Here is a 12,634-nt window from a genome sequence, read left to right on the forward strand (position 1 = left end):
AACCACCAAAACAGGGAAAAATCACTGTTTTCTTGGGGAAGCCCTTTGGCTTCAGTGAGCTCAGATTGAGCCCAAAGCTGATTTTCTGAGGAGTTGTGTGCATGAATTATTTCCAAAAAAATTAAATGAAAACTAAATGGAATTCCTGAGCCAGGCTGATTTTTTTGTGGGGGAAAATTGGACCCTTGTGTTTGGTGATAAGTCCCAGGAGATCTTTGGCCTTGTGTGGGTTGTACATGGACATCAGCCATGACTTAAGTTGAAGAGGGTAGAAGCTGGCCATCACACTGGCCTTTTTGGGCACAGGGGAAAAAAGGATGCTCTTTAACTCTTTAAATAAAATCTGTTGGGTTTTTTTTCTTCCCCTGTGATGACAAAGAGGAAAGGTATGAGGATCCAAAACAGCTTTTAAACCTGGTGAGGACAAAGGGCTGAAGTGATGCTTGGGTTGGATTTTAGTGTTTGCAAGGGGCAGTAACCAGTGTGTGGATTATCCTTCTCGGTGGCTCTTGCAGTCAGGGACTTTCTTCAAGCCCCACAAAATCCCCTAAGAAAATGAACAAATACAGTGGGTGTATGTAGCTGTTGTCAACCACTGCTGTGCTTCCAACCCCTGCCCTGCCCATAGGTGAACAATTAGGGATGGAAAACCGAAATTAAAGGAAAACCGAAATTAAAAGAAAACTGAAATTCAATTAAGAGATTAAAAAAAAAAAAAAAAAGCCAGCTCTCTTGAGAAAATTGACAGGATTAATCTTTATGTGTAGGCCAGCCTTGAAATAAACCTGCCTGATCCCATGGATTTTGCTTCCTCCAAGTGTTTCTTTAATTTACAGTAACAATTGCTCTGAGAGTTTATTCATCTTGATCCCAGTCCAGGAATGGTGCAATGTGATTTCCTCCTGTGGCTGCCACTTGCTGCGAAGCCTTTCGTGTCACTGTTTCCTGTTGACTCAAATGCTCCTTTTTTACCACGTCAAACAGAGATACCAGATCAGGCAGACTTCTGGGCAAAGCACAATAGAAAAATAGACATATGAGGAGTTCAGCATTGGCCCTGTCAAAAAACAATCCAGCTTTCACCTCCTCCTAATTCCCACTGGTAGTCCCTAAGAAAGGAGGTGACACATAATTGACTCTTAAGTCAGGGCAAGTTTGCAAGTATCTGATCTGCTGTTCTAAAATTTATTTTTCCTGCCCCCCCCTTCCTGAGTTCTTTATTCAGTCTTACTCTTCTGGCTACAAATTGCCTTGTTTTTTTTCTTATTTCCTCTTTTTTTTTCTGTTTTCCTCCCCCTTCGTTCTCCCCCTTCGTTCTCCCCCTTCGTTCTCCCCCTTCGTTCTCCCCCTTCGTTCTCCCCCTTCGTTCTCCCCCTTCGTTCTCCCCCTTCGTTCTCCCCCTTCGTTCTCCCCCTTCGTTCTCCCCCTTCGTTCTCCCCCTTCGTTCTCCCCCTTCGTTCTCCCCCTTCGTTCTCCCCCTTCGTTCTCCCCCTTCGTTCTCCCCCTTCGTTCTCCCCCTTCGTTCTCCCCCTTCGTTCTCCCCCTTCGTTCTCCCCCTTCGTTCTCCCCCTTCGTTCTCCCCCTTCGTTCTCCCCCTTCGTTCTCCCCCTTCGTTCTCCCCCTTCTTTTTTTTTTTTTTTTTTAATATGATACCACTGTTTATTTTATTTCTTAATGACTCCTGGGAGAGTGCTTGGTCTTTGCAGTTTTGTGAGCTAATGGTCTTCCTTAAGAGTAAAAATGGAAGGCCTTGCCTGGCTTTTAGATGCTTTTCCACAAAGGATGGTCATTGGTGCTGATTTTCCAAATGTTTGTTGCCAGGCATGTAGCAGAGCAATGCACAAATGCTGCATTGTAAACCAGTTGTAATACCCATCCTGCTCTTCTCTTCAGCAGCCCTGTGGGATTTCTAAGTGTTAGGAAACTGGGCAGACAGTAAGCTGGACCTCCTTAAAAATAAATTGAAAGAAAAAAAAAACAAAACAAAAAAGATGGAGTAACCCAAAGTTCTGTATCTATGCTTGACCAGTGAAATGAGCCCATGGGTGGGTGTGACCATATAACATGTGCAGTTATATTTGCTCAGGTTTGCAGTTAGTGTGAAGCAAAAGCAGGTTTTAGCAAAAAGCTGCTAATTCCATGGCAGCAGTGATGTGAATTTTAAAATCAACTGGTTTGGTGCTTACCTGAACATTTGAGAAAGAAGTAGTGTCTTTCTGTAAGCATCATAGTAAAGACGAGTACAACTAGAAGTCTGAGGTGGGCTGTGGAGTTTTGCCTGCTCTGCAGAAGCTGGACATAAGTGTTTTAAGATAGGAAGGGTTAATTTTGTCTCCCTGAAGGTCACCTTTAAGGAAAGAGTAGAAAATCCCTGTGCGTTCACCTAAGTGCATGCGTGTTTATACAGTCATGTGTATCACTTACATAAATACACACACCGTCCCTCACCAAGCTGCTGGTAAATTAAATTGCTTCCTGTTGGGGATCTGGAAGGAAGGATTTCTTTTTAAGTATGGGCTCGAGGAGATGCCTGGACAAGCTGGGCTAGATAAGTGTGTGTCATGTGGAGAGATCAGCAAGGAAGGAGGTGGGAAAGAATAACAAGATGTAAAAGCCAGCCTGACAGGCGAGGCAGAGGTGATACCTGTGCTGCTGCTGGAGGAGCAGGCAGGCACAGCACAGCCAGACTGAGTTTAACCACCTGCAGTGAAGATGTGACATTACAGGGCTGATGTGGGCTGAAGAGCTGAGGCTGGTGATGGGTTTGCACAGTTGGTGCTGCTCTGGCTCAGGCAAGCTGACAAGCCAGCTCAGGTATTTTCCAGTGCCCTCTCATAAAGACAGTGAAGCAATGAGGTGGTGTTGTTTATATGGACTGGAGATAGCGTTCAACACATGGCCTTGGTGCTGCAGGAGTGCTGTGGGAGCGCTGGGAGCAATGGTGCACCCCAAATTCTGCGTTCAGTTTGGGACCCTCACTGCAAGAAGGACATTGAGGTGCTGGAGTGTGTCCAGGGAAAGACAGCAGAGCTGGGCAGGGGTCTAGAGCATGAGTCTGATGAGGAGCAGCTGAGGGAGCTGGAGAAGCTGAGATTGGAGAAGAGGAGGCTCAGGAGAGACCTTCTCTTTTCTCTACAACTCCTTGACAGGAGGTGAAGCAGACCGGTGGAGGTCGGACTCTGCTCCCAGAAAACAAGGGAAAGGACAAGAGGAAATGGCCTCACCAGAGGAAGTTTAGATTGGATATTGTGCTGGCTTGAAGGCAAAATCAGCGAGAGACTCCAAGTCAGAAAAAACAATTTAATAGGAGAGGAAAAAAAAGTAAAATAAAATAAAACACATGCAATGGTACAAAAGATCACTGACAGAGTCAGAATACAACCTGAAACCGTGGTGGTGGCAGTCCAGATGAAGTGGTCTTGTTGAAGCAGTGTTCTTGCAGAAAGGTCTGGTAGCTCTTGTCCTCTGGGAATCCAGTGGGTAAGGCTGCCTGTGCTGTCCCAAGGCCCCGATTATATCCAGGTGGGAATGCTTGGCTCCTCCCCCTGGGCGGAGCATCTCACAATGGACTGATATCATTTTATCAGTTTTGCAATGGGTCCTTGATTGCCCATTAAACAGAGATAGCTCCTGGAGGGAGTTATCTATGAGTCATGCAGGAAGGCATTGATGGGCCATTAACAGAAGATAGTCTGGAGGGAGGGGGCACGGGAAACAGTGGTGCACAACAACATTTCATGTAGATGGTGATAGAATACATACTTTGGGCACATTTTACATTGTAACCTAGGACAGATATTAGGAACAATTTCTTCACTGAAAGGGTGGTCGAGCTGCCTGAAACAGTGTGAGCAGGGCAGTGGTGGAGTCACCATCGCTGGAGGTATTTAAAAGATGTGTAGATGTGTGGCACTTGGGGACGTGGTTTAGTGGTGGGCTTGGCAGGGTTGGATTCATGGTTGATGGTCTCTAAAGGTCTTTTCCAACCCAGATGATTCTATGATTTAATGATCTTTACCTTCTGGAAGGAGCCCAGAAGGAGCTGTTAGGCAGAGCCCAGGTTGGCTGGGCGAAGCAAGCTGTCCTCATGTGTTACCAGCCATTTGGTTTCCTGCTCATGTCCATTGAGAAATGAGGGAATTTCTGGTTGTTTTTCTTCTGCCGTGTGCATCTTAAGATCTTAATACCAGTAGTCATTTCAAGCTGGCTGGCTGCCAGAAAGTGGAGCACGACAATGCTTATCCTCTTAAACCTAGAGAGGGTTTAAAAGTAGCTCGTAGATAATTAACATCAGACCTGGGAAGAAGCCTGTGGGAAAGAAGGGCAAATATTACCATTAAAAGCCTGGCTGATCTCAGTTGAATTCTATGCCTGTTTTCCAATCTGCTTGTTCCTGATATTCAGAGAAAAACTGAAACAACAAACATTGAGAGTCCTGAAACAATTGCTGAGAGAAATTTTTGAGCTCTACTGCAACAATTCCAGGGTTTATTTTTGTGCCAAATCTCTCTGTGTCCTTCCTCTCACAATCAAGAGAACACATGCGAAACCCCTACTCACTGTTGAGCACACAGCTTAAGCAAGTGCCTCCCTTGTCTGTAGGCTTTTGCAAAAGCCAGAACAAAGCCAAAAAAGGAACCTCAGAGACCAACAGCTGTGGTTAATGAACCGAACTTTATCAAACAGGTTGCTTTTCTGCTCAGCAGGAACTTTTATTTATACTTCATCCTTATCAGTTCCTCTATTGCCCCAAGGTGTCTGCAGGTTAATCAGAGGAAAGCTGGAACCTCAGGGCCCAAAAAGCAGCTGCCATGCAAGCTCCTCGAGACAATGTTGTGCTGTTTTGTTGAAGCTGCCGTTTGGTTATGTACATTGTGTTATGGAGCAGCTTTCCCTAGAGATCTGAGGTGTTTACTAGGGAATTTTTGCAGATTTCTCTTGTGCTACTCAGCTCAGAGAGTACTGATGGATGGGTATCATACATACCCTGCTGACTGAGGCTAAGGATAATTCAGAGAAGCCCAATGGGAGCTGATTACTGATGAGCACACACTAACATGCCCAATCCACATGTGAGCAGTAATTCATTTCACAACTGGGGTCAAAGCTTTTGGGAGAAGTGCAGGGCAAGGAGATACTAGCTGATCTTTCTCCTATTGATTCTGTTTTCCCTGAAAAAAATCAGCCTTTCCCTCCCACACACCATCTCACACTTAATCTGTTTTTGTTTGGGAGATAATAGTTTTCTTAAGACTTTTCCAAGCCTGAGTGAGGATGTGATTAATGCTGTTCATGTTTGTTGTGTTTGCCCGTGTGTAGGATCGCCTGTTCTTCGTGATGGAGTTTGTCAACGGCGGGGATTTGATGTTCCACATCCAGAAGTCGCGGCGCTTCGACGAAGATCGAGCCCGGTTCTACGCGGCAGAAATTATTTCAGCCCTCATGTTTCTCCATGGAAGAGGCATCATTTACCGGTGAGCTCTTGCTTCCCTTTGTCTGAACCCCATGGCTGAGACGAGAGCTGGAGTTTTCTGCTTGATTAAAGAAGTGTCACTTGCTGCCCACCAGGAACAAGTTGTCAGCTGGGATCACAGTACCCCCACGTTCCCCCTGCACATTGGCCAAGGTGCAGCACTTTCCAGGAGGGAGTGAGGTTTCTGAGCAGGCATTAAATGAAACCTTCCCGGATTTTCTGTGAGGTGAATGTAGGGATCTGTTGCTTTTGCCATAGTGTGCCATGTTATTTCAAGGCTAATACGTGCTGGTCACGCCAAAGCCTCTGCTTCCCTGCAATAGTTACTGTGTTTAAATCCTATCTATTTCACATACCTATTCAGTGCCACTCATCTCAGCCACTAAAAGTGTTTTCATTCCTCCCTTGGTCCTACAGCAGGAGTTTTTCCTTCCTGTCCATGTCTGGCATCTTTGTGTTTGCAGCAGGATTGGAGCATTTGTTGTCTCCATGCATCAGCCTCCACTCAAGGTCTCAAGGCTGTTTTCAGGAAGCTATTTCCCATACATAGCTTTCCTTTGTTATTTGTCATTTTTTTCTGTACTCAGGGGGGCAGTTTTGTTATATTTTTTCCTTTCTGTGCTGCTGAAGTGCTCCCCTGTCAGCTGAAGCATAAAGGCATAGGGCAGCCAGCATGGATGAGAGCCAGGCTGCCGTGCAGAGCCCTCCCTGGGCCAGCATCACCATTAGACCAGCATCCTCCTTCATGCCCCAGAGGCAGAGCAAGGCCTCTTCTGGGATGGAGTAGGACAGCTGGAGCAGGGAGGGGTCAGCACTGAGACAGTCTGGTTGTACAGAAAGGTTTCTTTCTGCCATACTTCACAGAACACCTCTGGCATCCTTGTGCCCAGAGCGCTGGGGAGGAGGAACAGGCTGTTGTTTTCTTTGGAATGCTGTTACCTGGAATCCAGGAGCAAAACATGCATTTTTGAGCATGTTCTGCTCTAGCCCTGCTCAGTCCCACTTGTGGCATGCCAGCACTGCAAAGAATAATGTCAAGTCTTTCTTTTTGCTGCTTGGTTACAGTTGTACCCCTGGGATTCAGAGCTGGGTGCAGGATGGGGCCAGTTCCCATCCCAGTCCAGCTCTGTTAATGCCATTGGGTTGGGCCAAATGTCATCTGATTTGGGACTTTACACAGTTTAGCCCAGTCAGTAGGGCATCCTCCTATGACAGATAAACTCAGGTTTGAACTCGTGAAAACAAGAACAGCTGAGGGCTAAAGTGGCCAAAGGGCTGGAGGCTGTGCAAGGGGCACTTTCCTATCTCGTGGGGAGATGATAGGATCAGTCAAGTAAAAGCAGCTTCTCTGTCTCTCCCTAGCTTGAGGTCCAGTAAGAAACAGATGGTCACGTGAGGACAGGGAATATTAAAATATTTTTAAGTATGAGCTCATGTGACATATATGGCACAGTGAAATAGAGAAGGAGTGTCATTTTAATATTCTCCACGTCCTGAGAGCCTGAAGATGACTAGTGATATATACCCTATGTATCAAGCTCCTAAAGCACAGTGGTTGTATAAAATAACAAATCTCCTTACTCTGCAGCTGGATTTCAGTCTAATTTTTCCCTTGTGAATAATGCCAGCTGCTGAGGAGAGACCCTGCCAGATAATTAAGCAAATGACATTATCCTTAAAATAGTGACATCCAGTAGTTATTGTCAGTCGTTCAGCAGCAATATTGGGTCTGTGCATAGTGTAATGCCTTGTGCTTACAGCTCATCCTGTCTGCCCCAGTCTGCTGCCTGCCACAGGGCAGGAGGAACTGATCCCGCTGGGTTTTGGCACTCTTCAAGTGCTGCTGTAATTCATGATAGGAATTGGAGGAGTAATTGGAAAGCTCCTCGAACAACTGCACAGGCTTTGATCTTGTTGAGAAACTGGTTGAGCTGTGGAGTCAGGCAGCTTCAGCTGCATGGGGCAGATCTGCAGGGGTGTGGGTGACTTGGTTTCTTATAATTCCTTGGGGTTCTGGAAGATGTCAGAGGAGAGAGCTGCTGACTGGGGCTGTACTGAGCTGAAGTTGCTTCAGTCACAAGCACCAGGCTCTTGGAGGGAGTGTGCAGGATAGAAGGGGATACTCAGATTGGAGTCACTGCACTTATGTGAGAGAGTTTGGATCAGATTTTATGATTAGAATGCGAGTGCTTGCTTAGGGAGCAGGGGGCAGAGACACCAGAAATAGCCTGACCAGAAAGGGTTTTAGCACAAGCTCTTCAAGGTATCTTCTTTCTGCGTTTCCAGTGGAGGAAGAGAGTTGCTGGCCTAGAATACTCTGTGTCATTTGTTTTTCTTCTGGGCTTAACTTAATAATACTGTATTTTTCCTTGCCCCCTTCAAGACTGAGCAGTTCAGGAAAGAATCTGCATTTACCAGTGCAGGGAGCGTTCTCCTGGTAAGTCAAGTTGCTTTTGCCACAAGTGCTGCCAAAAGCTGAAGTTTTCTCTTCTTTGGAATGCTGGAGAAGTTTGAGAGACTGCACTAAAAGTTCATCAAGAAGTAGCTGAAACTTGTCATTGTGGCCTGGCAGGACGGTGCTGGTTGCTGCTAAAATCAGGTGTTCATTGATTCTCCCTTTTCAGCCCCACACAAGCAATTTGAAATAGCTGTAGAGCAGTATTTTTGTAGTTGCTACTCTTAAGTCCCTGAGAAGGGGTTCTGAGGCAGATGATGCGTTTTGGCTATATGTGATTTTTAATGTTAAAACTGGGCTTCCTGCTGGATCGGTTATCTCTGAAATTTTCATTGAGTTTGTTCATTTTGAGAAAACTCCTTTTTTATTACTAAGCTGTGGCCAGGAGTCCCATAAACATACATTGTATGTGTTTAGGACTCTTTTAAAGAGCACTTTCAGTTTCAAAAACCTTTATTTTTTTCTCTTCATTTGCAGCGCTGCAAAGGAGAGATGGCTTTCTGGCCTTATCAAGGAAAGGTCTCTGGTTTGCCCTGAGCTGAGGTTTAGCTGTCAACTTAGCAGCACCTATTTATAGTTGATTCCTGGGAAAAAAAAAAAAAAATCAGCAAGTACAGTGGGGTTCCTTAGCCCATCATATAGGGGAATGCATCCAGACATGAAAACAATTTTTTTATGTGTCACATCACGGTGTATAGTGCACCCCTAACCACAGAGGAGTAGGACAAGGATGTATTTAGGATCAGCTCCTGCTGGATGCTGCCAGGGAAATGTTAGGTAATAATCATGGTTATTGTAAATAAAATCTTTGCTCACAGGGCAATATTTGTGCACTACTGCTTTCTCTAAGACTGTTTCTAAAGGAAATTACTGTGCTGGGCTCTGTTGCAGATAGGTAGGTTGGTTTATTGTTTTTTCTAATGTCTGTGTGTGCTATTTTTCTTGAGGCAGCTCTTGCCGACTTTCACTTTCCACTTCAGCAGTTCCCAGGGTAGGGGAAGCATATTTTGGCTTCTGTGCGTGCCAGAAACAGAACAAAGCAGCGTATCTGAGCAGAATTGGGTTGCACAGTGGCTCCCTCAGTACGAGGGAGCTGGTCCACTCACAGTCTGCTAAAAAGCTGAGAGATAGTGGATGATTATAAGGGTTTATTTTCAAAGCAGGACATTTCCTTCTGTATAGCACTACTGTAAAAATGGTTGATCTGCCCTGCTGCCCACAAATTCAGACCTTGGCACAGGCTGATGTATAGCTTTGGGAGTGGGTGGATACACATGCCGAGGTCACCTCCTTGAGTATTGAGGGCAAATGCAAGGTTATCCTTAAATTTGGTTGTTGTGGGGTTGGATTTTTTTGGAGGAGGGGGCTTCGAGGTTTACAGTAAAATACAGTTCGACTTTTCTAAAGGCAACATGAAGCAGTCAGCCCAGCCTAGTGGCAAAGCCTTAATTTCTATGACAAACCTTTTTCTCTCTCTCTGCAAACGTCTCACTAGCAGGATGCCTGGCCTGTGAGGGTCTCTTTCCAGAACACACTTCCACTACCTGCAGAGGTGACACCTCTGGATGTGGGGTGGTGGGTAAAGAACCCCTGTGCTCTGGTGTGTTGGTCCTGTGACTCGATGGTGTTTAATAGGATGTGTGGTCCTTTTTGGAAGGCAAAAGATAATTATGCAGTTACCCAGATGAGAGCATGGTCTGGCCTTGGGGCTGAACTCCAACTCTTGGACAAAATAAGATAAGCATGTTAACAAGCAGTGTTTACTCCTCTGTGTGTTACCTGAGAACATCTCCTTAGTGTGTGAGGGACTTCTTATGACAGGGAAAAACATTTTCCTGTGGGATCTGGAAAGGTTGCTGGATACTGGCCAGGTCTCTGAAATCATCACCTTTCCTTGGTGCAGGAGACCCATCAGGTCTTCAGCTGTGTGTCTCATGGCTGTTGGCTTTTATAGGGAATGAGCCTTTTGCAACAGGTTAATTCCCTGCCAGTTCAAACAATGAGCCTGTGACACTTGAGGGAAGCTTTACAGAACCTTTTAACAGAGACCAGTTTTGCTGGAAAGTCTCCTGTTAACTGAAACAACACTAAGGTTTCTTTCAGCAAAATCAATTAAAAATTACGCGCTGAAAACAGAAGCTGAATGCCTTTCCTAATTACATACAGCCACTGTTAACAGAGAAACTTCTGTGTGTGCTCTTTGCTTTTTCCATGGGTCAGGGCAGTGTAGACATGGGATTCCTCATGTTCACTCTGTTGTTTTTTTGTTTGTTGTTTCTTTGTCTGGTGGGGTGGGGTTTTTTTTGCAACTGGTGATTTTGTTTATTCTCATCTCATGCCCTTTTTCACATCTGGAGCCAGATCTTGTTTCCCCTGAAGCCAAGGGTCTTTTCCCCAGGGAGGTAAAGGAGCAGTTGAACTGGATCTGTGGCTGATAGCAGCAGTGCTCTGCAAGGCAAACTGGCTGGGGGGCTATCCAGGGATTACTGGTGGTTTGCTTAGGTGCTGTGCATAGCTTTGTTTTCTTGGCAAATAAAGATAAGGCTTTGGTTCAATGAGGTGTTTTCAAGCTTTTCTGAAAAAGAAAGACCTTACAGAAGCCTGGAGACCTGATAGCAGCCTTCTAATATCTAAGAGGGGTCTGCAAGAATGCTGGAGAGAGACTTTTTGCAAGGGTGTGCAGTGATAAGGCAAAGGGGAATGGCCTTAAGCTGAAGAAGGGTAGATTGAGGTTAGATATTAAAAAGAAATTCTTTACTGTGAGTGTGCTGAGGCCCTGGCGCAGGCTGCCCAGAGAAGCTGTGGATGCCCCATCCCTGGAAGTGTTCAGGGGCAGGGTGGACAGGGAAGGTGCCCTGGCAGGGGGTTGGAATGAGATGATCTTTAAGATGCCTTCCCACCCAAACTGTTTTATTGCTCAGTGAAAGTTTTTGCTTGAACGTGCTGCAGCCAATGCCTCTGTGGGTAATCTTTGCTGATTTGATGTATTTTATGCCTCTCTTCCCCATGGATTCGGCTGTGTAGGCAGAGCTGTTTGCATCTGAGGAAAGGGTGGGAAACAGCTCAGCCAGTGTCAGAATGGGTGTGAATCTCCATAACCTCAGCTGTGGGATGTGCTCTCTGGCACTCCAAGAACTCTGTTTGAGAGAACTCCGAGGCTCTGTGCTGTGTGGGATGATTGGAGCCCCAAAGACCAAAGTGGATAAAAATGTAACCAGAGCGAAATGAAGGATGGGCTGTGATCTGAGAGCAGCAGAAGGGATGAAATATAAGCTGATTATCTGGTGAATGAGTGAAGCAAATCAGCGGAAAGCTGCAAACTGGCACAGAATAGCCTACCAGCAGTCCCATCCCTACAACTGCTTAGTATAGAAGAGGAATTTTCATGCAGGACTCCCTGGAAACGCTTCATTCAGCTTTAGAAAACATAAAGGGATGTCTCTGAGGGTCAGGAGTGTAGCGATGTCTGCGGCTATCTGACAGTCGACGGCTCGTGTAGACTGATTTGTGCTTCTAGACAGTGCATCTTCCACAGAGTTTTCCACTCAGATGTGGTTGTTGCACGCTTGTGAGATGGGCTCTTTTACAGCCCCTGGCACGCAGTGCTTAAAGGGTTGTTTCTCTGCACTTGATCAAATGGAAAGTGCAGAGAGGAAAAAAAAAAAAACCAACCCAGCCTCTCACGTTTCCGTGTCATGTTTAATCAGTCAGAGTGCAGGACAGTTTAGTCCTGATTTACAGTTATGCTTACGAAGAGCAGTCCTGTTTTGAGATCCACGTATCAGATCTCTGTGCCCCATTGACTCCACTGTATATCGTCTGTGAACTTTGGTGGAACTTTCCACATGACTAAGGACTACTGAATAGCCTACAGAAGTTGTTGGCTCTGCTAGTGTCTACTTTTCCTTTATGGTTATTTAAAGGGGCTGATTTGAAACCTGCAAACCCTGCACATAATGAGTTTGTACAAATCATTAAAAAACCCAGCTCGAAGGGGCCTCAAGAGTTTGTGTAGCTCATCCACCTGCCCCAAGGCTGGAGAATCTTTGCCTCAATGCCAGTCTCTCATGCTTTCACTCTTTTTTGGTGTAGCTGCTATATTTGGATATAAAAATGTGTGAAGTCTTACAGGTACAGACTCATTTAGTGAATGCTTGCAATGAGAGCCCGGTGGTGTTTGAGGATTCTGGTGCTGGTGCAATAAAAATAAGCAGTACTGCTCATCTGTGGAGGGGATAAGTGATTAGATGTGACTTGTGTTCTGGCATTCCTTTTGTGACTAATGCATCCTCATGGAGGCATTTCACAATTAAAGAGCATGCCGATGCAATTAAGAAATAGCTGTGTATAACAATTACAGACAAGTTTGCAAAGAAAAGAGACTTAGAAACCAGAATTAGGCTCAATCTCTAAGTTCCAGAGCACCGGGGAATATTTAGGCTAGAACTTTTACAACTAAGAAACTTTCCTACAAAAATACTGATTTTCTCTCTTTCCTCTTTCTCTCTTCATTCTATTTTAAAGGCATAAAGGTCACCAAAAGGAGAAAACATAAAAAACTGAAATATATTCTGTTACTTAAAATTTATTTCTAAAAACTGCCCCTAAATATTACTGTTATGTTTTTAGCCAGAACTGCTCGTCTGACTTGTAAACATGTTCCCTGATGCCAAGGGCACTCAGGTATACGACTTAATGAATTTTGA

The 12,634-nt window shown here is 45.2% G+C and overlaps 1 protein-coding gene across 1 annotated transcript in view; it reads left to right on the top strand.

Moving 5' to 3' along the window:
• PRKCH (protein kinase C eta) overlaps positions 1-12,634 on the top strand; it is a 113,337-nt gene that overhangs the window by 63,360 nt on the left and 37,343 nt on the right. The window contains exon 10 of the mRNA XM_040068197.1: positions 5,320-5,474. Within this exon, the coding sequence (XP_039924131.1) occupies positions 5,320-5,474 (155 nt within the window). The remainder of the gene's footprint in view (positions 1-5,319; positions 5,475-12,634) is intronic.

The sequence above is a fragment of the Hirundo rustica genome, chromosome 6, assembly GCF_015227805.2.
Source record: "Hirundo rustica isolate bHirRus1 chromosome 6, bHirRus1.pri.v3, whole genome shotgun sequence".
NCBI classification, from domain to species: Eukaryota; Metazoa; Chordata; class Aves; order Passeriformes; family Hirundinidae; genus Hirundo; species Hirundo rustica.